A 13,496-nucleotide genomic window follows, 5' to 3' on the forward strand; every position below is an offset into this window, starting at 1 on the left:
CGAGTACTCCCTTCCTTGCATCACCTTGATTTGTGATGATGTCATGCATCGCCTGGATATGGAATTGGGAAGGAACGGTGTACAATAATTACTATTCCTTGAATCTCATGAGTGCTCATGAGTAGATTAATCACTCAAATGGAACGATTAATCAAGTGCGAGAAGCCTCAACCACACAGAGTCATCAATTCAGAGAGATCCGCACAGACTGCTACATTGAGGTCACCACCATAATGGAGGCCCATGCTCTTGACAGAGGTTCAGGACATTCACAGCATAGAGAACACATTTCAAGGTGAGAATCAATCCTGGACAGATCGCCAATCTGTCGCAGGATACTCGACTGGAGGTGGCAGGAATTTGTGATTCGTTCATGGTGCCGGAGATAAGTCGCCTCCTTTTCGAGAAAAAGATCTGCAGTGTCTAACCTCCACCAACATCCAGTGTTGGAAGACGTATCCTCTGGCTTAACGTCCAGCCGAGGAACGGCACACACCATTGATGAACTACCCACCCTGCCCAGTGAAACACCAGGATAATAGTTTATAACTGGGCTGAGACTCGAATCCAGGCTAGACAGCTCAAGATGAGTATGAATACATCGAGGGTATGCTGCCAGACAACCAAAAACGAGGCAGGTTCTAATGTAACAAGCATTGTCATTGAAATAAACAACTGACCAAAAACTCTTCCTTAACACGACTGCAGTGTGTGAGGGGGTCCACACGACCCAGCTCATGGTAAGTTGATCTGAAGGTGTCGGCGGCGTACGCAGTGTCCCCGCAAAGGCACGCCTCTAGTAGCACATCGTGAATGAACACGTACTGCTCCTGTACGGGGAAAGGGTGGAGGAACGGATGCCGTGATTAAACATTTGCCCAACTGCCCGATGTTGCCATCTCTGACCTCCTACGCCCTTGGCTTGGCAGTTAGGCCGTGTGCCGTGCCAAACCGCCTGCAATTACGGTCGCTGCAGCCGTTAGTGTAAAGTGCTTCTCGGCCACAACGTTCCTCATTCATCATCTCAATATGACACCATACACAAAGGGCTGTGGAAGCTAACTGCGAGTTGTTTGATCCCTGTGCCTGGAAACACTTCACTTGGTTTTACACATCTGCATGAACTGCACATCATCGATGTCTTGCTTGTCAACCTTGCTAACTGCCTCGAGGGGAAAAAAAAAACACAGAAACCTTCAAATACACATCTCAGTATCCCACGTTTCCCCTTGAATTCCTGAAATTGATCTTTTTTTCATCAATTATTTAATTCACAAGTGGACTGCTGTGGGGTAGCTGTATAGAACAGGGGGGTTTGAATGCGGTCACACGCAACCAGGTGCGTCATATGACAAGTACATTCCATGTTGAGCACAGTTGTCAATCGCATCATACAATTAGCTGGAATAAAAAAAGAGAAAGCTTTATAAACTCTCAAAACATGCCAACATAACTTTCATCAGTTACGTATGGCTGCATGGCCATGCTGAGAAAAAAAACCAAAACCAAAAACACAATTTCATGCTGTTGACTTGAATATCAAACACGTAATTAAAGTCCTCATGCTGCGATTGTCCAACCGGCCCATTGAGAGGCAGCGAATTCTCCATCACTACTACCTGTCCAAATGAAGCGATGGATCTCAAGGTTTTAGTGCCAATATCTGAGAGCAATGAAAACGATCGTAATATTCTTTTCTCCTTGTAAACATGCATTCACTGCTGCTTAAAACAAGAACTTCATAATTGGATCAGCCAGGCGAGCCTGATGCCTCGGAAATGAATAATTCAAATTTGGTAATCCTGTAGTCAAACAAATATACTCTTGGAGTACATCCAGAGCGAGACTGCAAGCTTTTAATCTTCCGATGCTTCCGTTCCGGGTGGGATCTGCTCCGACTTGAACAATGCTTTCATAGAAAGATCTGGTTTGGGAAGCTGAACGGTTCAATAATGGATTTCTGTGAATGCTTAAAATTATTGGCTGTCTAAACATTTTGAATATTATAGTTTTATATTCGAATTTTATGAGGGTATCGACCCAAAACCGCAATATCATAAGTGCAGCAAGTACGTGTTGTACTCACCGTGGAAATATATTCATGAGAGTATCGGGAGGTACAATGGCTGATGGGGAGGAATGAAACATGCAACCAACTGTTTGGTATGTCTTCAGCGAGATGTTGTTGCGTATTGTTCTGCACAAAATGTTCTCGTGAATGACATGACATCACCTGCAAGATGCACTTTCATTCTGTGTTGTGTGTGAGTGGAGATGGTTACGGGGAACGTCACGGAAAGGTTGTTCATAAAGCGTCAGAACCACACAGTTATTTTGTGAGATTTGGATGAATGAAGGTCTAGTTGAAGATCGTTATTAATTTTGTGCGGAATATCTTTTAGCATGCGACGTGACAATGCTAACACTGATTTCATCAAAGGAAACTCTCTCTTTGAGATCATTTTGGGAACATTAGCAAATAACTGATGGACAAAGCAATCCATGTCACCAATTGAGCAGCAACATGACTTTCAATGAAGGATTGATCTCCGACACGATGAAAAGAACAAATTAAATTCGTATTTAATTGACTTTGTGGTTGTCCATCATTAGGCCAAGGCTCATCCAATGTGGAATTTTCTCAAAGACAGAGTTCAGATATCCAGCCCATGCTCTTGCAATAATCTCCTACATGCATTTTTGATAAAACAGATGAGTTTTGACAAAGATCACACGAGAAGCCGATCAGATATCATGAGAAATAATTAATAGGAGATGTTTGTAATGGGATTGGGGAATGAGGAAGGTGAGAATTTATCTCCTTTGAACTAATGTTATTCTTCTTTCGTATGCAGCACAAGGCTGCGGGGTAGTTCCATTTCACTGAGGGTGTAGCAGTGCCGCTGACGCAGTGCCCACTGCTGATTTGGTGAAGGCACAAATTAGGAATTTGTTCAGGATGCCGGTGATAGCTCGCCTACTCTTCGCAAAGGATACCATGGGATCTTTAAAGTCCACCAACGAATGCTGGCAGAAGGGATTCCCATTTAACGTCCATCCGAGGGATGGCACACACATTGATGAATCACCCTGCCTGTGAAACACCAGGATGACAGTTTATAGCTGGGTTGGGATTCAAACCCAGGTTAGACAGCTGAGAGGTGAGTGTGTGTACTTATAGGCCATCCAGTCAACCTTTAGAACTAATGTGACATCTTACACTTTCTGTGTCAGGATTGCTGGTCTTACTTTCCTTCTCACGTAAACCAAGCTACAGGACTAGCTTTAATTTCTCTTTTTCATATGTGTTATGATGATATGCTAGGTGGTCATATTTTGGACCATTAGCTGTGTGTTAATCAGCTGTCGGGATTCTAACCTTGCTTGTAATTGTGTATTATTCAAACCTTGCTTTAAAATGTTGCTTTAAATGTATCATGCTGTTTTCACTATGTCTTTGATAACCCTTTATGGCTCTGCGGCTGCACAACAGCATGTCCTTGGGAAAACTGTGTATGCTGATATCCCACACATTCCTGTTCTTAGTCATCACCAGAGTTTCGCCTTTGCTATCAGCAGGTGCCAGTGTAGGGGTGTAGGAGTCTTAGAAAGTTATTAGTTTGCAAGATGAACTGTTGGGTTGCGAATCTGAGGATTGACTGATCCAACTTCCCTGAGGGCCCCTAGGGAGGGGGGAAAGAAGCCCACTGCCGCATTTATTTCTTTATTTCTTTATCCCTTAAGCACACACTTGTAGTCCACACCCATTTCTGCTTTTGTGTGATTATATATACAACTGTTTTGAAGTAAGAATCTCAATGTGGTCCGGGGGCACCTGACTGAAGGGCCTTTGGGCTGCATTCCGCATGCGTAGTGCCATCTTCTGAAATAAATCGTATCATTCGAAAACCCTCATTCGACTCTGTCATTACTCGGCCGAGTGAAGAGTCATAACAATTGGCGACGAGGATGGGATGCGACTGATGCTGGCGGTGTGGACGGCGGGACTCCACTTGGTGTACAGCGATCACAAGGGTTCAGCTAAAGGTACGTGGAAATTGCACGTATAGGGCACCTAAGACAGGGAGCCCTAGTTAGGTGAAAACTGTACACTTGGTGGGCAGTGCCCCGCTGGACGCAGCTCCAGGATCTGCTCGGATCAAGAACTGTAACGGTAAAACATATGAGGTGATTCGAATGCGGTTTGTTTGAAGGGCACAAAGAGGGCTGGCAGGCCGTATGTTAGAACCGGTAAGGGTCGAGGATAAAGGTATCCGTGTGAAATAAGGAGGAAACAGGTTGGAATCCTGTACCAAGAGAGGGAAGGTTAGAGGCCTTCATTGGGTTTGAGGCTATTAGGCGGCGGGTCGAAAGGGATCTCGGTCCCGGTGTAAAGGAGAAACGATTTACAGCTATTAGGCGGCTGATTGAAAGGGATTTCGGTCCCGACGTAAAAGGAGAAACGATTTACAGCTATTAGGCGGTTGGTAAGATAAGAACAAAGATGGGGAATAACTCTGCAAAGAACATAGAGTTACCCAAAGGAACAACACTTAAAGTTATCGGTGAAAGTGGAAAACACTGGAGAGCGTTTGCAGCGTGGCTAACTTGAGTCACAAAGTGAGACAGGACGTAAGCGAGTAGATTCAGAGCGAATCTTGAAACAACGGCAAAAGAACACAAGGTTAATGAGACAGGAGAAGGGCTGTTTGTAGAAGTTAACAGATTGGATGGATTTGTGAATACAATGTGGTGGGGAAGGTTGAGGGTTGTGTTAGGCGTAAGTTGAGTGTTCCAACCTGGAACTTGTATGTGTGGAACAACTTGTATGTTTGTATGGAGATAATGATGGGTCGTCATCGTCAATGTGAAGACTTTGGACGAGGTGAATTGCGCACACCAAATCTGGAGGAAGGACCATGATGACCGATTCTGCACGTGTTGTTAATTCAGTGATGGGAAAATGTCATTGAGAGAGTGTGTGTGTGTGTGTGTGTGTGTGTGTGTGTGTGTGTGTGTGTGTGTGTGTGTGTGTGTGTGTGTGTGTGTGTGTGTGTGTGTGTGTGTGTGTGTGAACTGGATGGGGAATTGAATAATTAAAACCACTTCAGCAGACAGTTTGTCAAATGGGATGTCAAATGGACCAACGTTCGGATTTTCTCATGGTCCGATAAACTCTGTATGCTGTTTTGGCTTTGAACACTGTACGTGATAAATGGATGGTCTCCACGGAGCATCATTTTGATTTCAAATTCAAATTCAGTTCTGTTTCCACTTTGCATGTTTCGTAAGGCTGATCGACGTTACGGGTTCGTTTAACGTCAGTTTCAATTCTGGTTTCATTGTTGGGGTCATTAAGCATGTTTTATACTTGATTTTTCGTAAATCTGGAAAAAAAACTTATTTTATGGGGTTTTGCGAGTCACATGACGTGCCATAGGATTTAACAGGCGCGCGAAAGCACGAAATCGTCCCGTCGAAGGACAGCTTATCGTGAGGGTTCTGAAATGGATTAGCACATTTTACAAGATGGGGCCGCCCTTCATAGGATTCTGTAAAATTCCGATTTAAAACGAACGTATTTGAGATGTCGTCAAATATTTGTTCCGTGAGTTTGATGGTAAAAACCAACAGCGCTGATAAGACGTATTGCTCATGTGAGTGCGTGATGACGTAATCACGCATGGGCCCAGCGCGCTTTGTCAAGATTGAAAGAGCAATTAACACCCTGCTGTGAACGTGCCTGCTTGTCGGAGCAATGTACAAGAATTTCTCGAGGCGGCTGATTTTGAATATGGTGGACAAACTAGATTTTAAAGAGATAGCTTTGTGGTAAAATTAATTAATAAGGACATTGACGTTTCAAAGGATCGCTCGATTTTGTGTTTCGAGGCGAGTGCACGCGCTATCGGAACATGGAAGCGACAATGCTTTGAAACAAGGCTGTAATATATATATATATGTTTGTTCCGGTTGTTGTTGTTGTTGTTGTTGTTGTTGTTGTTGTTGTTGTTGTTGTTGTTGTTGTTGTTGATTGGGCTTCGTGACCGGAAGAGGAAAAGAGAAAAAAAAAAAAAGAGACGCGGAAGAGGCGCAGGACCGAGGGATTTAGGATGGATGGTGTTGTGGTAATGAAGTGCCGTACTGTGATTAGCGGCAACGGAGATTGGGCGGATGTGGCAGCACTGTGTATGGGGGTCGGTGGCTGGTGATGACTCGGTGGCTGGTGATGACTCGTATGCCGCGTGCTCCGTGGAGGGTCGTGCTGGAACAGTAATGGTATGTAGTATACTGTATTAGGAATGGTGTACTCTGAGGAATGTAATTGAGATTAGAGTATGGAGTTTGCCTTCAGTATTATGTGTACAAGTTATTGTATTTTGTTATTCTTACCCTATGTATATTTATGTTGTTGTAGATATGCGTATGGGTTTTGTGAGAATAAAGCCGATCGAAAAGGTTTATTGTTGATTACTACAACAGATGGAAAGGAGGATTTAAATGCTTTGAACAAGGAACGGATTTTATTTAAAGTGGGTTTATCTTTTGGCAGCGACTCGCGTAGTAAACGCCGGCTCTAAGAGAGTTCCGCGTTGTTCTTATTATTATTCTGGTGAAGACAAAACCTTTAGGACGTGGCTCTTGGACACATTTGTCCTAGTTTACATGTCAGACATCCAAGAACAAGGACGTTTGGTAGGCTACGCACTTATGAGGATAGCGGTGTTTTGGGAAAAATTACGGGGCGGGGCTCGTGCTGTTTGAACACGCAGCCATCGTGGGCCTTGACGAGGAGCGTTTCGATTCTCTGCCTGTCAGGGTCGAGATGTTTGTTTGGAAGCGGACAGAAAAGCATGTCTGTTGTCTTTATATGAGCCTCTATCTGTCAGGATAAATTCATTGGATTTGGGAAGTATAGGCGGAATTAAAGGGATGTAGAGGAATGGTTGCTGAGCAACGACATCGATCTGGAAGGAATGGAATTGGCTTTGCACTGCACTCACTGTTGACTACGATGAAACAGGGCAGGATTATGAATACGTGGCCAAAGCACATAGAGATTACACCGTCAAACGCTCTCTGATGACAACCAACCGATGGATCGGGAAGGAAGGAGCGGCGGTGGAGGTGAAACAAGCCGCCAGAGAGCGCGAACTAATGAAGCACAGAGAAGGACTAACACCGTACATCTCAATGGCAGTTAGTAACGGACATAGTGCAGGGGAGTTAGGAAGAATGGTGAACAGATTGAGATGCGCCCAGAACCACAAGATGGGGCAACGAACACCAGAACACTTTACTGGCCGTCAGACAAAGGAGATGGATGGAAGGTATGCTTGCCTGATCAAAATCCACAGTAGTGTACAGTAAGGTCTCTGGCCTTCCACATCCACTCACCACGCACCCAGAGCAACTTCCAGTCCTGCAAGCTCTAGTCATGGTGGGAGCCTCGTACGGAGGTATCATTTAAAAATAATCTTTTACACAAATACTTGTCATTATGTTGCAGTTGACTGCAGTGTTCAGTACAGTGGCATGCTGTAAACCTTGTAGTAACGGAGACAGTGACAGAACCTTTGACGACACAACATGCAACTCCTGGTACTGACACTACTCCTTTGTGGGGGACCTACCACTAGGCAACACAACACACTCAAGCCAAAGAAACCGTATACACCTCCGTGGCAAAGGGGGACACGGAAATGAACCAGTACCAACCCCACAGCGACATAGGAGGGGAGCGGCTGGAGAAAGAATGGAAGCAGGTGAATACGGAAGGTTGGGGAAAACATACAACCAAGAACTAGATAAGGTAAAGATATTTTCAAAGGAACCTGGCAAGACCGCACCACTCATTTCCAGAGGGCTGACAACCATCCAGCCACAGCAGCTCATAGAACTGTCTTGCGTCCAAGCCGAGGAAACTTATGATTTGATAGAATGAAACGAGGAAATAAAATCGATTCGATGGTCTTATGCTATGATAAAACCTGTTGGGAGGGGGGGATGTCAGAAAATGCAGAAAAGACAGAAGTGGCTTGGCAGAACAAAACGCAAGACAAAACCCAGCGGGGGCACTTTGCACAAATAGGATTCATATGGGGTCAACACGCATCTCTAATTACCCAAGTTCCATGGGCCCCGAAAGAACCCTTTTGGAGTATAGTTGTGAAATCTTGTGAAAATACAGTAACCTCCCAGAGAAGAACACATTTCACTTATAGGTGTTTTCACCTATAAGGCTTGAAGCTCTCACGCAGGCGGTCGAGTGGAGAACGCAAGGAGGGTTACGCAGGGTGGAGATCTATATTTCATGACTGGGAGACTGGTTACTGTGCCTGGTAGGGGCAGCAATCCTAATCATCATGGGAATCATTTTGGAGTATTTCTGATCAAACGTCTCATTTCCATTTGTCTAAAGAAATGCTGTGAAGCCTCACCCTCACCCAGGCCATCATAATAATTAACAGCGAACTCATGGAGGAAGACCCCGAGGACCTCTGTATGGGGCCACAACCAGACCCGTTCCCCACCAGCTGAGGAGCCAACAAGTTGTTCTGGCGGAGGGCGCCCTGGGCACGGCTCTTCCAGGTATTACTGATTACTCAACGAACTTTCAAGTGAAAAGGTAAGCCAAACATGGACTCATACATCTCACTACACACGAAGATACAGGAAGTTGTAACAAGAAAGAAAGGAAATCTACAAGTAAAATGCTGATGGAGGTTTATGATAGATGTGGCAGTGTTTTGACTAGCATATGCATAATCGTGGAAAATGGACAATACCAGATAGTGAAGGAATGTATGGAAAATACTTGTATGACCCTTATATGTAAATATGCATCTCATGAGACTCTTTTGTCTTCTAGCGCAAGTTGAGAAAAGGAGCTTACACCATGCCTTGAGCGCTCACAGTGCTGCTCACCCATTAATACATTTGCATATTGTAAATATTATTGTTGTAATTAGTGTTGAGTATAATTGCCTAAATAATAATGTTGCTGTTAATATTGTATAGACTTGTAGTGCCTTTAATATTGTGTGGACTTAACATCAAATTTGTATATGACAACTTAATGGGAGACTTGTGGCAGTGGGCAAGATAAAAGGCAACAGAAGCTAACCTGAACCACCGGCAGTTGGGGACTTCTCATTTGGGGAATGTTGATGGCTATCCACGGCATTTGCAAATCCCGTTTGGCAGGCACGGGGGGCCTAGGGGTAGCTGCTACAGGAACCAAATAGGGGGTCCACTCGGTTAATTGAGTATCAGGTGTGGCTGGGTATGGTCAAAATATGACCAAGGAGGAAACTGTTATGATGATATGCTAGGTGGTCATATTTTGGACCATTAGCTGTGTGTTAATCAGCTGTCGGGATTCTAACCTTGCTTGTAATTGTGTATTATTCAAACCTTGCTTTAAAATGTTGCTTTAAATGTATCATGCTGTTTTCACTATGTCTTTGATAACCCTTTATGGCTCTGCGGCTGCACAACAGCATGTCCTTGGGAAAACTGTGTATGCTGATATCCCACACATTCCTGTTCTTAGTCATCACCAGAGTTTCGCCTTTGCTATCAGCAGGTGCCAGTGTAGGGGTGTAGGAGTCTTAGAAAGTTATTAGTTTGCAAGATGAACTGTTGGGTTGCGAATCTGAGGATTGACTGATCCAACTTCCCTGAGGGCCCCTAGGGAGGGGGGAAAGAAGCCCACTGCCGCATTTATTTCTTTATTTCTTTATCCCTTAAGCACACACTTGTAGTCCACACCCATTTCTGCTTTTGTGTGATTATATATACAACTGTTTTGAAGTAAGAATCTCAATGTGGTCCGGGGGCACCTGACTGAAGGGCCTTTGGGCTGCATTCCGCATGCGTAGTGCCATCTTCTGAAATAAATCGTATCATTCGAAAACCCTCATTCGACTCTGTCATTACTCGGCCGAGTGAAGAGTCATAACAATATGTACCACACACTCATTCTACTCACTTTCACTCAATATATTTACATTCTTTATTTTTCCTTTCATTCCATATTCTTTCTTTTCTTCACTTCTTTGTATCTTCAGTCCTTTTTTGTTTCATGTAATGTTTGACCTTGATGAGGACTACTTCCAACCCACATGGTGACCATTTTTTGGACGTCGTGATGCCACGAATTTTGAAATTGGACAACATACCAGCACAGAATGTCCAACTCATTTTGAAAGGCATGGCAAAAACATTAAAATACAAAAACAGATATAATGGGCCAGCAAGCTTGATTTCCCCTCTAACGCATGGTGTCCTCCATAATGAAATGTCCTACCTGTGAAAAGTACTTGTCAGATCTTATTCCATCAATATAAAAACAAGATTAGACAATTCAAAGGCAAAGGAGTATATGCTACCTCTGATCAATAATGCCTCTCCAATTCAATAAATAACAAGAGCGAGAATTGCTTTGCAGCGCATGTCCCCTACCGATGTGACAATTTCTAAGTCCAACAAGGGCATAACTCTGTGAAAAATTGACAAAACTCCCTGAAATTCGAACTTGTTCTGAAAAATATAATAAAGTCATGCACCAAGTTTCAGTTGAATATGTTAAAGGGTATGGGCAAAAAGTTGAAAAGCCACAGGTGAGACGGACGGACGGCGAGCAAACCTGACATCCTCTCCGGTGAAACCGATTGGGGGATTAATAATTAGATCCAGTCGAACTGGTAAGGACATGACAGATACTGGTAATAGTTGGGAAGCGACTGGTAAAAAGGGCCATAATTTCGTTAGTTTGTTTGATCCAAGAAAGGAAAAACAACCACCATGCTTAAATTATTCTAAATACCCCTCTCACCCCTTCCAGGGTGATGGTCTCCTCAACAACCATGGCATGGTCCTTCCGGAGGTCCTTAAGTGCAAAATTTGACAATTTGCCACTGCATCCCTTATTAATTATTATCTAACACTTTTTACAGCGCGGCGACATCACGCTGTTATATAATTGGCTATTCTGTCCTGTGTCTTCTGTCACACTTATGGCCGCCTACATCCCTTTGATCTGAGGGCTATAAATAGAAATTTGTCCAACGTCACAACTCTTCCCATCATGCATGCAAATTCACCGTGTCTACATTTAAATTTTATAACTGCAAAATTGTTTCATCATTCTTAACCTCGACTTTTACTGCCCCCAGCCACGCGATATCAAAGTATTCACTTCTTGTTCTTAATAGATTTCATTACTTCATCAATATTAAAGTCAAAATGTTGTCTATTTGAATCAAAAGAATACATTTTGTCAACACTACATCATTTATTTAACCAAATATTACACGTTTTTATAAAAACTTTTAGTGAAATGTGGCATTTAACAGGTAAGTATTCATTGGTTTTACCTCTAAATGACTGAAATATATGTATTACGATCATTTCATTTCAATAAGTGGAAGTCTCTTTGTAACTATTTATGCTCAAACAAAGACAAAATGAACATGTCAATGTGATGTTACAAGATTTCAACTTTAATACAAGTGAGTTTTGAATGTTGTGCACCATATATGCACACCATTTAAAACCAATGCTTTGGAATAACCCAGTAGGATAAAAAATACTTCCGAAAAAAAAAGGTATGTTCAAACATATTATGACTAAATATTCAGTAGACCTCAGCATCTGGAGAGTCTTTTACATTGGTAATGTAATAACAATTGAATGTTCAGTGATATTCATTGACAGCATATCTAATATATAAACTCAATCTAATCACTCACTGACTGATTGATATTAATGTTTGGAACCTTCCGGATGACGTAGAAAGCTGAAATTTTGCTTTCCGATGGACAAACACCAGGAAAAATCACAGAACTGTCGGAAAGCGTCCGTAAATGAAAATATAAATAAATGAAAAAAAACGAGAAAAAAAACAAATGCAGGTGAACGACCCGATACAGTGGGGAAGCATGGTTTGTTATTGCTTACAATGTGTAAGCATACGCTGTGAATATATATATATATATATATATATATATATATATATATATACATACATATATATTACTAAAACTCTCATCTTGTATGAATGTATGTACTGTATGTATGTATGTTCCTGAAAAACAGCCAAAACGGTGCATGATAGCGCAAACATTTTCAGGCCACCTTACTCACCATCCTCCTGTGGTGTGCAGTATCAAGTTTCGTTAAAATCGGGAAACGAAAAAATTATTTAAAAATTCAATTCCTGATTCAGTCAAGTACTCTTCGGGAGAATTTGATCAATGCAAATAACCTCAGCGGTAAAGTTCGCTGGAGCTATCTTTTTTTTCTTCTTGAAATGATTTTTTTCATCAACCGCTGTCACAATGGGTTCATCACGGGTCGTTGAGTATAGAAGTATATATATATATATATATATATATATATATATATATATATATATATATATATGTATATCTATATATATATATATATATATATATATATATATATATATATATATATATATATATATATATATATATATATATATATATATATATATATATATATATATATATATATATATATATATATATATATGTATATCTATCTATATATATGTATATCTATCTATATATATATATATATATATATATATATATATATATATATATATATGTATATATATATATATATATATATATATATATATATATATATATATATATATATATATATGTATATATATATATATATATATATATATATATATATATATATATATATATATATATATATATATATATATATATATATATGTATGGAAATATATATATATATATATATATATATATATATATATATATGTATGGAAATATATATGTATATATATATATATGTATGGAAATATATATGTATATATATATATATGTATGGAAATATATATGTATATATATATATGTATGGAAATATATATGTATATATATATATATATGGAAATATATATGTATATATATATATATGTATGTATGTATGTATGTATGTATATATATATATATATATATATATATATATATGTATATATATATATATATATATATATATATATATATATGTATATATATATATATATATATATATGTATATATATGTATATATGTATATATATGTATATATATATATATATATATATATATATATGTATATATATATATATATGTATATATATATATATATATATATATATATATATATATATATATATATATATATATATATATATATATATATATATATATATATATATATCATGAGAAGTGAACAGGATAGAACCAACATTATAAGTTTAGGTGGAAAAATTATGGGCCGAGGCAGGGAATTCAACCCAGGTCTTCTGGTGAACCATAAAGTAGACCATACCAGTGCTCTGCCATTTGAGCTATCGGCAACCCACTGGCAATGCAACGCAATTCATCCACATACACAGGTGCCACTCTCTTTCCCCACTGCTTCCAGGGCACTCGCTGCCACCATGA

General features: G+C 40.3%; 1 protein-coding gene across 1 annotated transcript in view; it reads right to left on the bottom strand.

Annotated features, from left to right (window-relative positions):
* Positions 1 to 13,496, bottom strand: part of LOC147017488 (receptor-type tyrosine-protein phosphatase mu-like) — a 513,419-nt gene that overhangs the window by 60,546 nt on the left and 439,377 nt on the right. Inside the window, exon 26 of the mRNA XM_085847977.1 lies at positions 681 to 830. Within this exon, the coding sequence (XP_085704103.1) occupies positions 681 to 830 (150 nt within the window). The remainder of the gene's footprint in view (positions 1 to 680; positions 831 to 13,496) is intronic.

Source organism: Eptatretus burgeri, chromosome 11 (genome assembly GCF_056783735.1).
Source record: "Eptatretus burgeri isolate ZD-2024b chromosome 11, Ebu_testis_v1, whole genome shotgun sequence".
NCBI classification, from domain to species: Eukaryota; Metazoa; Chordata; class Myxini; order Myxiniformes; family Myxinidae; genus Eptatretus; species Eptatretus burgeri.